The sequence below is a fragment of the Epinephelus fuscoguttatus genome, linkage group LG12 (assembly GCF_011397635.1).
Source record: "Epinephelus fuscoguttatus linkage group LG12, E.fuscoguttatus.final_Chr_v1".
In the NCBI taxonomy this organism is placed as follows: domain Eukaryota; kingdom Metazoa; phylum Chordata; class Actinopteri; order Perciformes; family Serranidae; genus Epinephelus; species Epinephelus fuscoguttatus.
The window spans coordinates 21,381,548-21,403,880 of NC_064763.1; the positions used below are offsets into that span (position 1 = coordinate 21,381,548).

Consider the following 22,333-nt stretch of genomic DNA (forward strand, 5'->3'; position numbering starts at 1 on the left):
GTGAGAGGGCCCTCTCCAAATCTGCTTTACTCATTTCAAGGCATGCGTGTGGTGTGCTCTCTATCTCGTAGTTTAGATCTGAAAATTTCTCAGGTCATGTGGTTGGCTGCCTGCAGTTTTGTTTTTGTTTTGTTGCTTTCACAAAGGTGTCATGATGACTTGAACAAAGTGGTGGACCAAAAGCCAATCACTAGAATAAATGTTGGCATTGTACATTTCAGCAAACGACAGACAGTTGTACTACGGATACCAGTTTCTCTCTTTTTTTTTCTTTTGATAGCCTGACACCCATTAACCATTAACTGGTAACTAACCGGTAAATAAAAAACAAAACAAACAAAGTAAGTAACTCAATAAGCTTAAACACCATATTTTAAAGTGCTATCCATCTAAAAGTGGTGAAAATAAGACAGGTGGTTAGCTGCGTTTCTAGGTGGAAACATGCCCACCCTGAGGTCTCCACTGGTTAGCTAACGGCGCTACATGGGTCAAGTGGGAGCTAGCTAGTGGCACCGCTCATTTGGTGATAGGCTTGGGTGGCATCATAGTATTACCGGATATCAGGGTATTTAGAAATCTGAACAGTATGATTTTCAACACTGTCAAAAATATAGGCGCTCCTCTCTACACTGAACTTTTTGCATGTAATGCACATCACACGCCACCAGAGGTCAGTTTCCAGTCTCTACTGGTGTCTTTCAGGCAGCTGAGCTGAAAGACACCACAAATCCAAGTGGTGAGGGGAGGGGATAACGTTACAGGATTGTAAACAGCCGGCCAGCAACATCAATTAAACTAGAGGTGGTGATGCTTTTCCTGTTGGGGGTTGTTGGGGGTACTGGAGCCTATCCCAGCTGACATTGGGCGAGAGGCAGGGTACACCCTGGACAGGTCGCCAGACTATCACAGGGCTGACACATAGAGACAGACAACCATTCACGCCTACATTCACACTTACGGTCAATTTTAGAGTCACCTAGCCTGCATGTCTTTGGACTGAGGGAGGAAGCTGGAGTACCCAAAGAAAACCCACACTAACATGGGGAGTACATGCAAACTCCGCACAGAAGGGCTCCCCCACCCTGAGGTTTGAAACCCCCACCCTGGATTTGAGCCAGGAACCCTCTTGCTGTGAAGCAACAATGCTAACCACTGCCCCACCGTGCTGCCACTAGCTAATGCTAGTCATAGTTCAGTAAGAGAAGCTTAATTTTGAAAAGTTAGCAGTAAAATTTGAGTCTTCTTGCAGATGTCAGGATATTTTTTTTTTGTTTTTGTTTTTTATTTATTTAAAAGGGACAATGTACAGCTCAAACATAAATGTCATCATTTGATGCACCGTACCAGATTATAGCTTCAAGCTAATTTGCATCTGTAGTCCCTTGGCAGGTCACAGTAAAAAATACAGTACAATAGCAGAACAGATAAAAACAGCATACAAGGATAGACAGAAAATAACAAGCTACTCGCGCACAGACACACACACACACACACACACACACACACACTCCAAAAACCAAGTTCTAAAGACCAAGTCAGTGATTACAGAGCTGAGTAGCTTTTAACAGATTTTTTAGGGTGATTTTGAAAGTGCTGACAGAGCTGCAGCTCCTCACAACATCAGGCAGGGTGTTCCACTGATTAGTGGCCTTTACAGAAAAAGCTGATTGCCCAGTTACAGAACGGTGAAATGGTATGGTACAATCTCGTATGGAGGATATTCTGGAGGATCTGATAGAATTTAACGGACGAGTATGCACAAAATCACAAAGTGGGGGGTGGGGGGGTGGGGGGCAAACCATTTAAAATATTATAAACTACACACAAATTAGAAAATAACCTAAAATTCTCAAAGCTCAATAAGTTATATTTCTCCAGTATCCTGCAGTGATGGTGACGCATTGGCTTTTTGTCTAGAGTTTTTAAAGTTTGTTTGTATAAGGACTCGAGAGGTCTTAGAGTGGAATCACCAGCCTGCCCCCAGCAGGTGATTCAGTAAGACATACGAGACAGAATCATGGCATGCATAAATGTCTTGGCTCCACCCAAAGAAAGACAGTTTCTGATATGTCTGAAATTTACTAGGTTGTATTTTATGGATTTAACCATTTTTTTAACATGTTTCTTAAAGTTCAAATTTGAATCCAGAATCACGCCAAGATATTTAAAATCAGTAACTATGTCAATTTGTTTGCCTTTAATTAGAATACCAACATTAGGAGGTTGTACCATGGTTTTAGAAAAAAACCACACATTTTGTCTTATCTACATTTAAACTCAGACATGATTGATCAAGCCAAAGAGTGATCCTTTCCAGCACAGTTGTTAACTGGACAGCTGCTAAGTCAGCTGTTTTAGCATGTACATATACAACAGTGTCATCTGCGTACATCTGTAGGTCTACATCAGCACACTCTTCAGCGAGATCATTAATATAAAGACTAAATAATAGAGGACCTAAAACTGATCCTTGTGGAACGCCCATAGTGCACTTCATGTAGTTGGACTGTGCATCACACACTCTAACACATTGCCTCCTGTTTGATAGATATGAGGACATCCAGGCCAGTACTCTAGGAGAGAAATTAAATTTAGTAAGTTTTGATATTAAAACACTGTGATTGACTGTATCGAATGCTTTACGCAGATCTAAGAATACAGCACCGACTACTCCTCCTTTGTCGAGCCTTGATTTAATTTGCTCTATTAAATACAAGGTAGCAGTCTCAGTGGAATGATTGGCTCTAAAACCAAATTATATGATGTAGACCAAAAATGCTAGTGTTAAGAAATGTAGTCAGTTGTTCAATGACGACCTTCTCAGCAACTTTTGAGAGTACTGGCAGTATGCTTATAGGTCTGTAGTTACTGGCATCAAGGCGGTCTCCAGATTTAAAAACAGGCGTGACAATGGCACATTTCCAGTCCTCAGGAAAAAGGCTCAATTTAAAAGACAAATTAATTAAATGAGTAATAGAACAAGCTAAGATATCTTTGTGTGACTTAACAAACTTGGTGTCAAGATGAAAAGCATCTCTACTTTTGGATGTTTTTAAGGAGCTGATGATTTTTTGTACTTGTGACACATTTGTTTCTATCAGTTCAAAAACCTGATCTGTTGTGTCCAATGAAACAATATCCAGTTCCCTTGGTGAAAATTTTTTCCCAAGTTCACATACAGACTCAAGAAAAAAATTATTAAAGGCAGAAGCAACAGCACAATTATCTTCAATTAACTCTCCATGTACTTTCAGTGTGAGATCACCTAAAGATTTTGGATTCCTCCTTGTGAGATCATCTATGTTTTTCCAGATCATTTTATTGTTGCCTTTTGCCTCATTCAATATATAAAAACGAGATTTAGCTAACCTTAGCTCTTGGATAACTTTGTTTCTTAGGCTTTTATAGAGCAGCATGTCAGTGTCTCTTCTAGTTTTAATTGCCTTCCTTAATGCAGCATCTCTAGTTTTCATCAGCTTCCACAAATTTACATTAAACCAAGGTAAACTGTTTTTGTTTTTAGGTTTTATCTGAATACTCTCATTGAATCTATCCCTCACAGAATTAATTTTGTTAGTGAAAGTGTCACACCCATAGTCCAGATCTTCAGAGGATAGTACGTCACCCCAATTCAAACTGTTAATTTCACTTGCAAATTCTTCTTGCCTAGCTCTTGGTATGCACTGATGGATTTTTGTCTTGTTAGTTGTGTTCTTGAATCTATTTTTAGACAACTTTCTAGCACATAGAGTTAAGTTATGATCAGATAAGCCAGTTAGTAAATTATAACTTTTAGTTATTCTATCAGGTTTGTTGGTAAATATCAGATCAATTTGCGTATTGGAACATTTTGCAATCCTAGTTGGGCCTTTCACTAGTTGTTCTAAGTGGAATTTCTCTGTGATCATTTTTAGTTTTTTCCTCTTGGATTTGTCCTCCCAGTTAACATTAAAATCACCCATGAGCAATAATTCTTTGTTGTGATTGCACTCTTTCAGAACTTCTGTGAGTTGATCATAAAAAGTGTCAGCTGCAGAGGGGGGCCTATAGACACCTATGATGTTAAAAGACATTTGTTGAGACAAAATAATTTTTATCCCTACATATTCCAAGGTGTTACCCGCTTTGTAAATCACACGTTCACATTTAATATATTATTCCAGGGGGTGGAGTAGTTTAAGTAATCGTGAGTGATTGCCATTATCCCATCTAGTGAAATGCAAATCCCCTTTAGCATTGTGTTACCGGCAAACCCTTTTTCCCCTTTCAGGACAGTGGCCTTGTGGATAATCTGTGAGGGTGTGACGTGTACTTCATGGTGTATATGGAGGGAAGCAAGGGTGTCATGGCGAAGATGACAGGCGGCAAAGAGTGATGATGGTCATCAGAATTAAGTGTCGAAGCTCAGGGCTCAGGGAGAAGGCCATGTTTGTTGACTTGTGGTGAAGACTACAATAAAGCCATTGTTGGTGAACGGTAGTCTGGACCGCTAGAGACTAGTTACCAGCTAATAACGAGCCAAGCTAAAATTAATGTAAATAAGCCAGCGCGTTCCCAATCACGTTTCGGAGACATTTCGGTAAGCTGTCGGAGACGTTTCGGTAAGCTGTCATTGAGAGAGATAACAGTTGTTTACTATGTTAGCACCATTAGCTGTGTTGACACTGCTAACGGTGCTAACAGAGCCAACAGTGATAAGATCGTTAACAATGCTAAAGCAGGTTTACAGCTAAAAACTGAGCTTCTTACTCACTAGGGGCAACCTGGGAGGAGACCAGAGGGTGGGCACAATATTTCCGTAGCAATGCTGTTGTGTGGCACCGCTAATTAATTGCCACCAGACTCGGTTGGTGTGCAGTGCAGTGAGCAGAAAAGCAGCGAAATTAAACTCTAGACCAACATGTGAAATGAGTCAAAATTATTCTCAGCCCTGAAAAATAATTAAAAGTCAGCTGTTGACATTCCTAGTATGAATGTTTCACAAAAGGAAGCCTATCAGTGCCGCTTACAGGGAGCCAACCTTTTCTTCTTCCCTGATGAGTCCACAGAGGACGCCTGCCATTTAAGAATTTATTTTAACTGTTCCAAATGTGTTAACATTACCCAGCCCTGACTCTGCTGCTCCGCTTCTATCCGCGTTTGTCAGGAAGTTCAGAATGTTATTGATCCTGACTACATTAAGTGTGAGAAATAAAGAATATCAGGGTATTGATTTTCCTTTTCACAAGTGATCTCCTCACATCTCTTTCATCTAAGCTTATGTAACTGCCCCCGTTATCCACCTCAGCCTCAACTAGTGTGTAGTGCCACACATTTTGAGGCGCTAACAAAAACAGACAGAGGAAGCTACACACAAGCATCAAAGGGTCTGTGCAGATCTTCCCCTAATCCATAAACACAGAATGTAAAATGGTTCTCTATGTCAGCCTGTTTATTTTGGCTCAGAGGTTTGTGTCTGTACATCATAATCTATTTACTGCACTGCAGAATTTAGATGGTAAATTATTATTTAACTGCACGCCCGCATTCTAAACCGTTTCCTTCTGGCTCCACGTCAAAAGCTTAAAAAACTTGCCTGTCCATGCTCAAACATCGACCGGGACAAGCAGATGTACAGAAAGACACACAAAGCAAGACACTGTAACACGCTCGCACACACACACAGCTGCCTGGAGGCCCGTTGCCGAGTGTCAGCTCTTTGTCCAGAATGCCCAGGGAAACACTCGGGTAAGAGAGGCCAGCTTTGTTTGAAGGATGAACTTTGGCAGCCTGCTGAGCAGTGAAGAGCAGAGATATACATTCAACACAGAATGTGCGAGCTCTTCTGTACGAGGACATAAATAAATGCATAAATACACGTCTGCAAAAGCTGAAATGCTTTAAGAGGACAACGCAGAGACACACAGCGATGAGGTTCCACCTGCATCTTTTAACAGGACTGACGGAACGCTCCAAATTAAACAGCCTCATGAAAAATTCAGTCTGACTTGAGCATCAGAGTAGCATAACGCAGGAACAAAATGTGATACTGAAGACTTAGGCCCTTCAAAATCTGTTCAACGGGGGCTCGATTGGCTCTACACCAGCTTTGATAAATACCTTCATGTGGCAAATGGAGATTAATGCTGTTTCTTCCTGACAACAGGTGCCTTAGATTCAAAGGCAGGCTAAGAAGAAAGTGCTGTGATTTGACCCAACTGGACCTGGCAATTCTGACTCAAGATCTGAGTCAAACCTTTTTACCTATGATCAGAGTGCCCCCGCATTCCCCTTTAAGTCCTTGTTTGCTATTCAAAGGAGCACAGGAGCAGCTGAGCCCAGCTTTGGCATTTCCCGTCGCGTTTGGGTTTTTTTTTTCATCTGTTTTCTCGTATCAAACTGTCCTGCTCTGCTGGATCCTGCTCTCCACAGTCCTCTCTCTCCTGCTGCACGGCGACTGCCGAGAGAAGCATGACTCCAGATAAAATGAAGTGTGCAGATGCTTGTGTCACTGTCAGCTCGCTACAGTCAGATGAACAGAGTCTTGGCTCAGTAGGTGAGGATTTTATCTAACGCTCAGTCTCCATTTGGGTGCAGATACAAGCTGCCAGCCTCTCATTTCACATTGCTATACACTACTGTCTCATTAACCGCAGCTTCTGTAGCCGCCTGCGCCGAGCTGAGAACTTGTGGGACTCCTTTAACCCCTCTTCACTCTCTGTAATTGCTGCGGATGCTCAAGAAGCTCTTTTTAGTTTCCCCTTTGGAGCGACATTTTGTTTGATGTGGGTTTAAAGTGGATTCAGCGCAGACATGCACACGTACATCCTTAAAAATTCACACAAACACACAAAAAGCAAGTAAAAACGCAGATAAACATGCACAAGAATCTGACAAACGAACATATTCAAATCTCACCTGCACTTCGAGGCAAAAAATACAAATAGGGAGATTCTGCATTCTCTTTGACACCATGTATTCACCTGCCTCTCCTCCCACTCAGCCGACCTACACAATACACCTACACATGAGCCCTGAAATCCTCCTCACACAGACACATTCATCTGACACATTTTGTTCCTTTGTTTGTCCTTTGGTTTGCTGTAAATCATTTTGATGTGATGAGCTTGATACGGTTAAGGGCATTTTCTTTTTAAGTTTGAAAAAAAAATCACTGCTGTGGATAATTGCCAGATCCTTTGCTCATCACATCATAAAACTAACACCACAAGTGTACTCATCATCCAGCCAAACCTTCCACACAATGTTCAAGAAGAAAGAAGCTGGAAGAACATCACACTTTCACCTCTCTTTCTCTCTCTCTATCTGTACCCTTCCCCCCTGCTCTTTTTATCTGCCTCTCTCTGCTGGTGCATCCATGAATCCTTTTGTTGAAATATATCACACAGGCTTCATCGCGTGCACCTGTTTCAGTAGCTGCTCAGCCCCTCATCCCCTCCTCGCTGCTGTGCAGTCACCTGCCTGATTTTCTTCTCTCCGCTCTGTCGCTAACATGCACTTCCTTTGTTTTCTGCAGTGGAGTTTTCATTGCTCTGCATCACAATGAACTCCCGTATAACCTCCACAGAGATCCCAAAGGGCTGCATGATAATTCATTCATAGAAAGCTGCTGCTATGCTTCTTCTTCTTCTTCTTCTTCTTCTCCTCTTTCTTCTTCTTTTTACATCAGCTACATTGTTTCATTATCTGCCTCACAATTATATCCTCTTATCCTCCCACGTCATCCCTCTGAAAGATCTTAACTTCTCAGAGCCAATGTATCCATGACTCATAAAAATACTCCTTTCATCCTTTACCAGAATAGATCATTTACAGTAATCTAGTTTAACATACCACCGTGTGGGCTGCGATGTTTGATCAAGTGATGAGAAGTAACAACAAGACATCACATCAACGAAAAAGAATTGTCACTCACATGGTCTCATCGTTCTGGAACTCCAGCTTGCCGGACACCTCCTCGTAGTCCTCCCCTGCCTTGGCAGTGCCCTCAACGGTGTGGTAGGGCACCGCCACCTTCCCCCTTGCCCCGGATGTCCGGTGAACCTTGACCTGCATGTTTCCGATGCTTTCGCTGACCCTTGTGGAGTTGCTCTCGAATGTGAAAATGCCGGCGTGGTCATCATCGTAGATGGTAACTGTGGCAATGTGAGCACTGCCCAGAGCCGCCTTTGGAGGGACATGGGAGAGGCCAACTGTGCTGTTGCTGGAGGTGATGGAGCTTGGCTCCAGGACGGCGACCTCAGCTCGGTGCACGATACGTGGATTACTCAGGCGCACATAGAAGTGCTCGTCCTCTTCGAAAATATCATCATCAATAACACCAACGGTGAACTCTTTTGTTGTCTCACCAGGCTTGAAGACTAAGGTGCCCTCAGCAAACTCGTAGTCTGAGCCGGCGTTGGCAGTCGCATCCTCTGTGCGGTAATCCACCTGAGTGGCACAAGCAAATAAGGAAACATTATTAAATATTTAGTGTTTGGAATTTTAATATAGTGTTGAATTATTAATGTCTGTTTCCTTCAAGAAATTAAATTCGACTTTAAATTGATATCAGCATTTATATTTCAATCATTGCGTCTTATTACCTTCACCGTGCAGCCACTCTCGCCTCCATGCCGGGTCACTGACAGCTTCAGTGAGCCACAGTTCTCAAAGCACTGGTAGTGAGAGGGGTCAAACTGCAGGTAGATGGTGTTGGGATCTTCCTCTTGCCCACTGGCCTCATGACAGCTCACCACCTTCCTGGCCTGGTCAGCTGCATGCTTCTTCAAGATGTTACCAGCTCCGATCATCATGCGTGTGGCTTGGATACGATAGAAGGCCCGACTCTTCTGTTGTTGGACCAGCACTTGGTAGTTGGCCATCTCAATCAGCTGCTCCATGTCCTTCTCTGGGTGCCTCTGTTTCAAGTCTTTTAGTGTGCGAGCCATCTCTCGTCGGGCCTCTTCCTCTTGATCTTGCTCCGCACTCATCCCTCCACCTTCCTCCACCCCCTCCAGCATCCCATCCAGAGCCTCTTTGGGGTGAGTGTGGGAGTTAACGCCCTGGCCGTCCATCTCCAGGTCCATTTTAGTGAACATGGCATCTCCCTCTGACTCAATGATGATGCCACGGGTCTTGTCAGCACGATAACGCTTATGGACGTACTTGTAGAAGAGCAGACGCCGGTCTGCAATCCAGGCTTGCAGCACGCAGAGAGGGAAGAAGAGGAAGGTGAGGACAGCCTCCCAGACCTCCACTGTCCCAGGGGAGACCACAGACAGGATGAGATAGAGCCAGATGTAGGCGAAAATGCTCCAGGCAGCGGTGACAAAAAACACCCGCAGGTGCTTTATCTTGCGGGTTTCGTTTTCTGGCACCACATAAACACAGATAGCGATGATGATGAACATGTTGAATGCAGCGCTGCCCACAATGGTGCTGGGACCAAGAGCTCCAGCCTCGAAATTATGGCCAACCACTTCAATGACAGACAGCAGGATCTCCGGTGCAGATGAGCCCAGCGCCATCAGAGTCAGGTTGGACACCGTCTCATTCCAGATGCGCACGGTAGTCGTCGTTGTCTCGCCGTTGGGCTTCTTGATGGTGATCTCCTTCTCCTGAGAGGTGATGACCTCAATAGAAGACATGAAGCGGTCTGCGATAATGGACATGCCCAGGAACATGTATATGAGGGCTGCAAAGTAAACAATCGCACGTGCCACCTTGTCGCCCACCGCAGGGTTCTGGGGGTTCCACATGGGCAGCACCACGCCATCGGAGCAGTTGTCTTCACTGGAGCAGTTGCCTGGTGTGCCACCAGTATCGTCGTGGCTGGCGCTGCCTTGGGAGAAATGAGTGACTCCTGGGAGCAGGACCACCAGAAAGGAGAAGAACATATATGGTGTGCAAGGTGGAGTGAAACTGAGGATACGCTTGTGCAGGAACATGGCAGTGTGGTGAGTCTTCTGATGAGTTCAATCACATGTGAAGCTGTACCCAAACCTCTGAAAGACAAAGAGATGTGTGGAGGATGAGATTGTCAGATTAAAGGGATAGTTTGGATCTTTTGAAGTGGGGTTGTTTGAGATAGTTATCCACAGTATATAACATACAGTAGATGTCAGTTGGCATGGCCTCGGTTTGGAGAAGCAAGCTGGAGTCCAACATGGAAGCTATGCAATGTCCTTCTGTGGATGGACGCAGCAGCAAAATATATTTTAGCTACCTAAAAGAAGTCCCACCTAAAAAAAAGTAAATCTCAGTAGTTTAAGTGTAGACTATATTGAGAATATTTTCACTACTTTACCTTGCTGTCATTTAGTGATTTTCAACTGGAAAATGAAGCCGTTATATCGCTCTCTTCAAAGCCAGACTCCACTGAGAAAAACGGTGATTTAACATCGCTGAAAACAGAGCTGCTGGTCTACCACTGCTTCCATCAGTTATTTTGTTTGTGTTATTGTGTGACTCTGGCATGTAAAAGAGGTAAGTTCGGATTCACCAAAGTCACACATAACACAAACTAACTAACTAATCAAGGCAATGGTAGAGCAGCAGTTCAAATGTTTACTGAGCCAAAATTACTGTTTTTCTTAATGGAGTCTGGTGGCTTTGATAAGAGCACACCTGGGGAACTGAAGCCAATTATGGCTTCCCTCTTGGAACGGACAATATGACGGCAAGGTAAAGCAGTGAAGATACACTCAATACAGCGTGCGCTTTAACTGATATTGATTGTTTTGGGTGGCTAAAATAAGTCTTGCTGCTGTCCCCCTCTACAACAGTCCATTGCTTAGCTTCCATGGTGGTACTCCTGACTGCTTCTCCAAACTGGAGGCCAGTGATGTGACATTCGTGAACGAGCTGAGTCTTTGAACCGGCTCTTTGAAGTGAACGAGTGAACCGGCTCTTTAGAGTGAACGAGCCAGTTCCTAATTTCTTTGTTTTTGCTTTAATTTACTCTGTATCCATTAATTTCAGATTATTTGATCCAGAACAAGTTGAGAGAGACTAGTTTGTGAGGGAGAAAGACAGTGCAGCCGCTCACTCGGTTCAAAGACTCGGCTCGTTCGCGAACATCACATCACTAGGAAGCTAACCCACTATCCACTAGCACTTGCTTGTATTGGCAGGCTTGTTGTCTATAAAGGGCGTTGCTATGGCTACACCAAACTTTATATCTGCGAAGTCTATTCTGGGTCCACGTTACAATATCCAGATCAGCAATGTGATTCGTCGTTGAACACGTTGAACGAGAGCCAAAGAACCGGCTCTCACAATGAACGAGAAATCCCATCACTACTGGAGGCATACCAACTGTCATCTACTGTCAGTAATACACTGACTATGGATATGTGCTCCACACAACCCCACTTCAAAAGTCCTAATTATCCCATTAAGTATGCCAGATTTTCAACATTCAGGATTCTAGTCTTGACATTACCTCTACAAGCAAAGGTATAACATCACAGAAGCACTCTCAGTCATACTCTTTTGTATGCAAATGACGTGGGATCTAACTGTTCCGTTGGTCCAGGCTTGGAAAGCCACAAATATTGGCACCCACTAATCATTGAGTCATTGATATTGAACTACCCTGTCAGACTCCCACACAAATAATGTGGTCATTCTTTGCTAAGCAGCAGTAAAAACGTTAGCCTCTGCACCTGTAGTACTGAGGGAAAAAGTGACTCATGTATTGTCAAGTTAGAGGGGATTCCAAAAATAATCTCCACTGACAGTATAACAAGAAAAGAGCAGTTGTTCTCAGGCATCCCAGACCTGCTGATAAAGATAGTAAAAGATCATTGGAAGGAGAAACAATCATAGTCTCTCATGGCAGCACGCCTCTCAACTCTGTTATATATTATTTAATGCTAAAAATGCAGCAAACAACCATTTTTTCCATTTTACATGAGGCATTTAAACTATGTCAGGGGACAACTTAAAATAATTTCACACTAGTTTTCTTGGCAGCAACATGGCAATCAACAGCTTGAGTGAACAATTCAGAAAGTACAGCGTCAGTACTGTCCAAACTATTAGCATCTGCATCAATGTGAAGAGAGAGAGAGAGACAAGGAATGTAAACTGGTGCTTCCTAATTAAAATTTCAAGACCATCTCCATCTCAAAAATAGGTTGCCTACCTACAGCAGGAGAGATGTGACAATGCTTTATGTACAGCACATGCTGTCATCGACATGCAGCCGGGAAAAAAGCTCCACTCTGACCTGCATAACAGGAGTGCATGTTTTCTGTCAAGGCTGTATTTCAGGGTGAAGCAGCGCAGCACAGATGAAGGAATTAAGTTGTCATTTTTTTGTTACCTTATAAACAAACGACAAACAGATTGTGTTTGTGCAACAACAGCATTATTCAACAACTCAACACATGTCTGATGATCAGATTCAGTGAAATATCAGCAAGATCAGCACCATGGACAGCGACTAGTGCAACAAGCAGGAGGAACATGTGACATTGAGCCCAAAAGATGTTTCATCCTTAGTCAACAAAGACATTTAAACATTTCTTGATAATGGAAGTTTGACCATTTAAAAGCATTGCAATGAATCAAATGTTTATAATATCACAGCCAAGAGTGCAAGATGTGTACTACACATAAAGGCAATAGAATTAAATATTCATGTCATGTGATATCATTGATTCCTTCCTATAATATAATGTGATACTGGTTTAGTCTGGCACGCAACGCTGCACAAATTTTGAGTGGGTGACGTTTCTATGGTAAAAGCAAGCCTTCCAACTGGTGGCAACACAGGCACAAAACATGTTTTTTACAGTATTATGTAGACAAAAGGTCTCCATCTTTTCATCTGTTCTAGCGGTGGCATGCACAGTTCAGTGACATCAAGGGCACAGGTTTCGTTTCAACATTAAGGGGAAACACATGAAACAGTGGGTTTAGGGGTCGTCTGCCAGAAAATTTTGAGTATAAACACCTCATTTCCTGCATTCTAGTAAATGTTTATGCCCAGTTTTTGCATTTCCTGTATCAATTCATGGTATAAAGGTCAGTTATTTTGTCAAAATAAAAGTCATGTTTTTATTTGCTAAAAAGCAAAAAAGGTACACGTTTAACTGTTATAAATACTCTTTCTTGTTTCCCTGGAGAATGCAGGATTTATGAGTCAACACAGGCTGAAAGTTTTTCACCTAACTTTGATAATTTGCAAATCTCGAGTCTTACCAGAGACATTTCATAGATTTTCAGGATGCACCCCCTGCTGGGATCTGCATCCACACAAAACTACAATTCTCTGCACTGATGATATTTTACATTCATTTCTTGATTAACAACTAGTTTGGCATTTGTCCCACTGACGAGCCCAGCAAGATGTCTCTTTCACATTTCACAAAATTTAGCATTTAAAGGAACAGTGTGTAACATTTTAGGGGGATTTAGTGGCATCTAACGGTGAGGATTGCAGATTGTAACCAGCAGAAACTTCTCCCAGTTCCTTCAGTGTTCATTGTTCAGGAGGTTTTTAGTGGGAGACGAATTTTCCACTGAGGTCTCTCCCTCTCCAAAACAAACACATTCTCATTCCAACCTCATCACATATCGACGTTTAGTCACTGACCATCTACGTCCAGATACAATGTGTAAGGTACCCTGGGTGCGTTGGTTGTTAATCTCCTGGGACACTGTGTCAAGTTCTGCCTGTTACATGCATTGTCTTCTTTCAAAATACACTTCTGTTTTCACAGGAAATTTAACGCTTACATACAGTCCCTTTCAAAATAAACGCACTACATCAGTGCAACAACACAAATTTACTTTTTTTCCCTCCAACAATGAACGCACGTGGTTAGGTTTAGGAAAAAAGAACAGGGTTTGGCTTTATAATTCTACAGGATCCAAACACTGCTCTCCTGGGTGAAAGTCAGTGTTTGTTTGACCAATCCACCAGCCCTCCAACCTGCCGCATTCCCGGCAGATGCCGTCAGAGCCTTTAAACTATAATGGCAGCCAGCCAGGAATCATGTCGATGTTAAAGGACGGTTTTGTTCATCTTTGTCTGAAGCTGCAAGCCCTGCATTTTGACGACTTTAGAGTGAGACCAGGATGCCAAACAAATGGACGAGAATAAAACCGGTAAAAACACTGAATAGAGCAGTTTCATGTTACAAATGAGTGTTCCTCCAATGCTATTCTGCTCATTGGAGACGGGCTGCTAGCCTAGCACCTGCTAATGTGTGCTCACCTTTCTTCTCTAATAACATCAGATCCAGACGTTCAGGAGGTTTTTAACAGGAGCCGAAATATCTGCAGAGGTCTCTTCCTTTCCAAAATAAATGGATCTGATGATTTCAACTGGTAGAAACACTAAATAAAGCAGTTCCATATGAAGGAAACATTGTTTTTCTGATGCTGCTCATTGCAAAGGAGCTGCTAACTACAGTGGCCGACAAAAATGCCAGGTTTATACTCTCTGGGCTGCTGTAGAAACATGGTGGTGCAACATGGCAATCTCCAACAAGGACCCACTCCCTATGTGGACATAAACGGCTCATTTGAAGGTAACAAAAACACAATTCTTATTATCAGGTGATTATACACTAAAGAAAACATACCATATTTCATTTCTGCCAACATATCCCCCTAAATCCTACACACTGGACCTTTAACCTTTAAAAATGATCCAAATCTAAAAAAAAAAAAAAAAAACACTGCCTCTGACCCAATAAAGTTATGATGATTTAATCCTCAGACGTGTTCCTGTTCAGTAAGCAGAGGTCTCAGGTTGACAAGTAAACACTTGTACATAATGAGTCACACTTTGATGCCGGCACTTGTTTTGTGAGAGATGGTGGGTTGTTGTTTCTTTTTTTTTATTCTTCAAATGGTGGCAGTCTCAATTTGTAATGCGACTCCTCATAAATGTCATTTCTCCCATCTCGGGAATAAAAATTAATAAACAGAACAAACAGAAATGGGAAATGAAGCAGAAACTGTGTGTAAACAATTTTTTTTTTTTTTTTTTTTTTTTTTTTTAAAAAAAAGCAAACTGTTAGCAGGCAACATGATTTCCTGGAGACCTGGTGTTGAACAAAAACCATGATCAATAACCAGAAATCTGACACACAAAATATGCACTCTTGGTTTGCATGCAGTTGTGAGCCTTACAGCCCAGCACAGTGCAGAAACACTAAGATGCACATGCAGGAACATACTTTATGTTTTTATATATATTTTAATATTCTAAGAAACTGCATTACTCACCTGGGTGCAGTTGCCAGTGAGTCAGCTCAGTGTGGAAGTTGTGGCCTCAGGAGATGAACTTATCTTTCATATCGCTCTGTGAAGAGACAGGTTATCTTAAATTAACAAATTGTAGAGAGAGTTTCATAATCAAGCATGAAAACTAGCCGGAAAGGATTCCACATTAGAGAGTTTTAAGAAGCTTATTAAAAGCCAGATATGTGGGCCAGTAGGTTTAACAACTGAAGTAGAGATACAAATAGAGCACCACTGTTGCAGACTATAGAGACAATTCAGAAATGTTAAGTTCCAAATGGGTTCAGAGACAGCTAGATTATTGGGCAATACAGATGCAGGGGGACAAAAGCCGATTATCCCATCAGTACGCTGTGCATGAGGGACACATAGACTGGTCCGTTTGGTGCGCACAGCAGTCCCACAGATACTCACAGAAAGCCCTGGATCTCAGCTGGACCCTGGTCACAGCGTGGCTACCCTGCACCAGTTCAACAGAGGAAGATACCCAGTGTGCCATTCACACAGCAGGCTGGTGTAATGGTGTTGGCTTGTTGCGCTGGTGTCTTGGAAATGACGCGTAGCTTTCCACGGTGCTTCTTCGTTATGTGTTTTTTTTTCTCCGACAGGTACCCTACCTCAGCAAACTTAACACTGACATCGGATTAGTTCCTCTTATTAAATCCCCCTCGCTCCACCGCGGCGACACCTTCCGCAAAGCTAAGTAAATTTTCAGAAAAAAAAAAACAACACAATGCGTTTTCCTCTTTATCCTCTCCAGGCTACGTGCGATTGTTGATGCGTAAAATAATAAATTAAATTACTGACTCTGTCTCATTCGTCCCGCTTGTATCAGTCAGAAATTCTTCCAAACTGACTGTTTCTAAAAGGCTTTCAGGGTGTTTTTTCCTCCGAGAAATAAACTGAGTGGGTAAAAAAAAATCCCCTTGCTTTTCTGTCTGAGCTGAATAACGCAAAGAACCAAACAGGACTGCACATGAGAGTAGGCGTGAATGAATGGTGAAGGATTGAGAGGACGCAAAACCACACAGAGCACGGATCAGGACAAGATGGATATCAAGCAGAGGGATGGTGGCAGACAAGAAAGAGGAGTGTGGTGTTATGTAAATGGAAGTCTTGTCTTACTCTTGCGGTGGGCAGCATTGGCACAAGAAACGATGAGCGAGAAGGAAAAGCAGTAACACTGCAGAAACAGGGGAGGAGACGTTCAGATACAGCGCTACACGCACGGCTGGTCCTCCTGACTGCGCATCAGGAGTCCAGAATGAATGACCATTTCACTCCGAAATCCTCATTATTTGCTCGTTATCGTTATCAGCCATCAGCACAGATAAACCTGCTGCAGGCTAAAAGCTAAAGATCTGATGTTCGAGTTAAAGAAACCCCAGATGTTGCTGCCTGCTGTTGGTTGGTGGGTTTTGGTATACACAAAGAACACATAGTCTGAATTTTACCCTGAAATCATGAAGCACATTACTATAAAACTAGTTAGGATCTATGACTGGGGGAGAAACAAAACGAACTGAACTACTGGCTCTTGCAGCCTCATCCATAAATTGCTCCTCACACACCTGCAAAGATCTCTGCACAGGTGAGACAGGTGCTATTCTGCTCCTTGCCACTAGTGAGGTAAAGTAACGTGTAAAGTTTGGCCTGAGGGTGGTGAAAAAAACGTTTTAACAATAAACACTGAAGGAATTCTGACCGGGAGAAGTTTCAGCTGGTTACAATCTGCAATCCTCATCGCTAGATGCCAGTAAATCACCCTAAATGTTACACACTGTTCCTTTGAATCGCAGGGTCCACTTGTTTTGGAAAGGAGGAGGCCTCTGCAGATAATTCAGCTCCCGGTGAAAACCTCCTGAACATCTGGATCTTAAGTTATCAGGGCAGAAAGGTGAGCATACATCAACAGGTGCTAGACTAGTGGCCCACCTCCGATGAGCAGAACAGCATCAGAGAAACACTGTATTATAACGTGCAACTGCTTTATTCTGCTTTATTTTTTACCGGTTTTAACCTGGTCCATTCGTTTTGGAGTGGGCGAGACTAAAAACCTCAATGAACACTGAAGGAATTGTAACTGGGAGAAGTTTCAGCTGGTTACAATCTGCAATCCTCACCCTTAGACGCCATTAAATCCCCCTAAAATGTTACACACTGTAACTTTAAATGCAAAATTTTGTGAAATGTGAAAGAGACATCTTGCTGGGCTCGTCAGTGGGATAAATGCCAAACTAGTTGTTAATCAAGAAATGAATGTAAAATATCATCAGTGCAGAGAATTGTAGTTTTGTGTGGATGCAGATCCAGCAGGGGGTGCATCCTTGGAATCTATGAATTATCTCCTGCGTTCTCCAGGGAAACAAGAGAGAGTATTTCTAATAGTAAGATTCTGTATCTTATGCACTTTTTTAATAAAAGTAGAAGGGGACTTTTGTTTTGACAAAATAGCAGACATTTATACCATAAAGCTGCAGAAAATGCACAAACTGGGCACAAACATTCACTAGAGTGCAGGAAATGAGGTGTTTGATGCTCAAAATTTTCTGGCAGACGACCCCTAAACCCACTGTTTCATGTGTTCCCCCTTAATGTTGAAACAAAACCTTTGCCCTTGATGTCACTTAACTGTGTATGCCACCGCTAGAACAGATGAAAAGATGGAGACCTTTTGTCTCCACAATAATGTAAAAAAAAAAACAACAACAACATGTTTTATTCTTGCGTTGCCACCAGTTGGAAGGTTATCAGAGAAAAAAGGTGAGCACACATTAGCAGGTGCGGGGTTAGCGGCCCATCTCCAACCAGCCGAACAGTGTCAGGAAAACACTAATTTGTAACTTGAAACTACTTAATTGAGGGATTTACTGGTTTTAATCACCTCGTCCATTTGTTAGAGGTAGAGACCTCTGCGGATAATTTGGCTACTAGCAAAAATCTCCTGAACAATGAACACTGAAGGAATTCTAGCTGGGAGAAGTTCCTCACCGCAAGATTCCACTAAATCTTCTTAAATCTTACATGACGCTCCTTTAACCGTAACGTTCATGAGTGCTACTCAGCCTATGAAAACAGTTTGAGAAAATTACCCTAATTATATCATGTCGATGTCATCGGGGTTATCTTGGCTTTGACTTGACCATAGACTGTATAGAATAATGGATGTAGCCACCATGAACGTTACCCACTGGTTTGTGGACTCCCATTTTGAGACCTAATGTGTGGCATTTTGGGCGTCACCATCTTGGATTTTTGAAGCCAGAAGTGACCATATTTGGACAAAGGGAGGAGTTAACTCTAACACTAGCTGCTAGTTTGGTTAGCAAGGTGCATTTAGAGCTATGGTTAACTGTGGTAATGCTAATGCTAATTTTTGCTCATTAAAACAGGCCTAAAACCATTAAACAAATTTCCTGGAAAAACTGAATTTCCAACTCCTTTAAAGGTCTTTTAGTACAATCAAATACCGAACAAGTCTTTTCAGGGGACCAAAACGTTACAATAAACTTTCATGAACTGAAATAGTGACAATTACAGCTACGGCTACTCGGCTGTACACCATGGTTACATTACTTAACCATTGTTGCTGTGGTAGCAACTTGTCAACAGACAGCACCCACCTCAGTGCAGCCACACCCTTAATTATGAGTAACTTTAAGCCTTGATAATATATAAACATGTGAGTCTTAAAGAGTCACCCCCAGACAGTTGTCATGAATGGGGAAATTAGCTATAGAGAACAAAACCGTTTTAACATAAAGGTCTAAGGGATTGACTGTCTTCATGTGGTTATTCAAAGAACTGCAGTTTTTGGCACTTCTGTGTTGGCTTCTTTCTTTAGCCCTTGTGTGTGACACCTCAAGCATTTGTAAGAAACCCTGTATTATAATCTGGAGCAGCTGGATTTGAAAGATGATGACTGTAGTTGCATTATGGGAATTGTGGGTTCCTGTTTCTGGAGATTGAGTCATGTTAGGGGCTAAAAGTCAGGGTTTCTCATGTCTGTTGCACAGATGATGGTTATCCCCTTTTAAAATCTTTATTTTATTAGTCTCTCAGTTTTATGGAGGGTCAATACTAAATTGCTGGATTGTCCCTTCAATTAAAGCTGGGGCAGATTCAATTTGGCGTAATGTTAATGATGAAATTTGTGCATATTGTAATTCAAGTGGTCTGTGAGAACACTTGACTTCTGCACCTCCTCTGGGCTCTATTTTCAGGCTCAAAATAAATCTAGCACGTGATGGGTGACTTTGGCCATACACAGGTCATTTCAGAGAAAGGGCACTCTAATGGACTGTTCTTCAAAAGTAGATGCATGTGCAGTTCGCTTTAAATGATCAAAGCCTGATTAACTGATGGGTGATCTGATAGAAAATAATGCTATTTAAGCACTGGCAATATCTGCCTACACTGCAAAGCAATCCAAAAAGGAATACAGACTTATCGAAAAGAGAGTCTGACAATAAACAAAATAAAAAGTGTTAGTACTGACAAAGCATTTCAAAGATGGAGAGAAAATGTTGCTAATAGTTTAGCCTACTGCTAACTGGAGCCAAAGGCACACAGCTGCAGCTTCATGTTCATGTTTATGTAGCTAACGTTAGCTAAAGCCTTGAATAACAGTGTGTTCTCCGCCTCACTCCCCCGCCATCACAGACCACCTCTCCAGGAGTTGAGCAGGCAGCAGATCAGACCAGAAACCAGCCAGTGCAAACCCAGCTGCAGGGGACTGGACAGCTCCGACTCCCCGCCAATTCAGCAAACTTTCTGTTGCTGCTGTTACACAGGTAAGATCTGGCACAGCCACTGGCCACCAGCCCCCTGTGATGATCAGCACTGAGGGGGTTTGCTATGACCGAATTCAAGCCACTACAGCTGACCGAAGCACCGTCTCCTGAGCTGCTGCCTGCTCTCCTCCCCTGTAAGCAATCCACAGAGGCAGGAAGTGAGATGGAGCGACCGTGGGGTGGCTAGCTTGCTAATTCTTGTCTCATATGTGGTCTGACTCAGAGAGAGACAGAGAGCAGGGCAAGGAGGGGCTGAGTGAATACACTGTGAGTAACTCTACAATGAAATGCTATTGAATAATCAATGTATGGGAAAAACTGGGTTACTGTGCGAAGTGTGTGCATATGCTTGTGGTTGGGGCTTAGGACAGCTGCAACAGGAGGGTGCATTTTCAAATTCTGCCATAATTTTTTTCACCCCAGCTTTAACCAAAGTAAAGTATTGATATTGTCAGAACTGGTGAAACCTTCCTTAATCTATGCTTTACTTATGCTAAGCCATGCTTTTAGCTGAATCCTAATGTTAGGATGGAAACACAGGTACAGTTAACATGCTGACATTAAGCATGTGACATGTAACATAACTAGATTGAGCACATGCTCGCATGCTTACAGTCCTTTCAAAGCACATGTTCAGTCATTATCTCAAAGTGGAAATTTTGACCTGTCAGGTGATCACCACCATAATTAGGATTAATCCTCGGGGTAGCATTAATGTCTGCATCCAACGGCATTCACTAGCTGTTGTCTCTGGAAGCGTTGACACTGAGTGACAGTACAGCATCGCCATCCCGGGAGCTGTGCTGCTAGGAAAGCTAAAAATATAGCTTTAATTTGGATAAAATTCATTTAGTTTTTATTGGCTGATGATTGCCTGTAATAACTGTGGAATGGAGGCTATAGATTACCCACCTGAAGCGATGATTATAGCAAACCTTGGAGGGGAAATAAAAGAGATTAGACTGAGATCTGGAGAACAGAAAGCACCAGGAGAAGGGAAACACCCCAAACACCAGGAGGAGGAGCAGCACACTGGAATCTTCTGCCCCTGTAAAGAGGACTCAGCTTAAAATCATACGATGAAACATGTGGAAAGGTTTGTACTGTTACATGTGGAGATGCTTCAGTCACATACCATACTATGTTGATTCCAACACATTTTGTGCAACACATAACTGCTCCTGAGTAGCCTCTCCTCTTGACTTTGTGTGCACATTTTCTACAACATTGACAAACAATGTTCTATTGAGGGAAGCGAGAACTGCTAAACATAACTCACCCTCATTAATGTCAAGTGACTGACCTTCCTATTTGTGTTGTAAATGTATGAGCCAAAAGGTGAAACGAACAAAAAAAATATCCTCCGAATAAACATTAGAGGCACATTGAAACACATTTATTCAGGTTATATATGTTGTATGAACATGAAAACATAAATGTGACCCTTAAAAGAAAACCAACACTGACCTACTCTTAGGCTGGGAGCAGATTGTGATGTATGTGCCTATAGCTTATAAGAGAAGGAGGTGCTGCTCAATGCAAGCCATGATACTGATGAGTCTTTCCACAGATGCACACTCATACACTATCACACCCTCCAATGTGTTTAAATTAGCAGATACGTCTGTCACCGGCCAGTCAGCTCGAGCACTGTCACTATGCATCTTTCTCATTTCAGTCACTGTCATTCAGCACCACCAACAGCACCGCACACCTCCTTTAATTAACACTGAATAACAGCGCATATAATAAGTGACATTAGAATAGCAACATTATTATTTAAAACCAGTGTACAGCATGTATGATGTACACGCAATGGTAATTTTATGTGTTTCATAGTGTTCGGTTTTTGGTGACATTGTCGGAAACATGTAAATTCAATGCTATGGTTATTATTGAGGTCGTAGTTAAAGGTGGTGGCTCTAATTCTTTGTCCTCCCTGCTTGAGTAGCCTGCATAAGAAGGGCAGAATATTAGGAACACCTCTGACTTTAATGCAGTACAATTATAATTATATTGGACGGGCCACATCCCTCCCTAAATTCAAATTGGAACTGTAATTGTAAAACATAATATATTTTAGACACATTAAAAGATCCTCTACAGGAGAGGTTCCCAACTGGTGGGTCGCGGTCCAAAAGTGAGTCAATTTTGAAAGAACCACAAGTGACTTGCAAACATGTCAAGTTTATAATAAACACACTTTATTTTTATGTACAGTCTATTTCTGGCATTGAGTTTTTATTTTAAAGTGCCGTTTCCTGCTACAGAATGAGTGAATAACAGCTGCTCAACAG

General features: G+C 42.3%; 1 protein-coding gene across 2 annotated transcripts in view; it reads right to left on the reverse strand.

Moving 5' to 3' along the window:
• Window positions 1-16,471, reverse strand: part of slc8a4a (solute carrier family 8 member 4a) — a 39,247-nt gene extending 22,776 nt beyond the window's left edge. Inside the window, exons 1-4 of one of the 2 annotated variants that reach the window (XM_049593138.1) lie at window positions 16,369-16,471; window positions 15,229-15,304; window positions 8,586-9,986; window positions 7,916-8,430 (exon numbers count right to left, since the gene is read on the reverse strand). In XM_049593138.1, the coding sequence (XP_049449095.1) occupies window positions 7,916-8,430; window positions 8,586-9,929 (1,859 nt within the window). In that variant the 5' untranslated portion in view covers window positions 9,930-9,986; window positions 15,229-15,304; window positions 16,369-16,471. The other variant, XM_049593137.1, reaches the window with a different exon arrangement.
• Window positions 16,472-22,333: the final 5,862 nt, after the last annotated feature.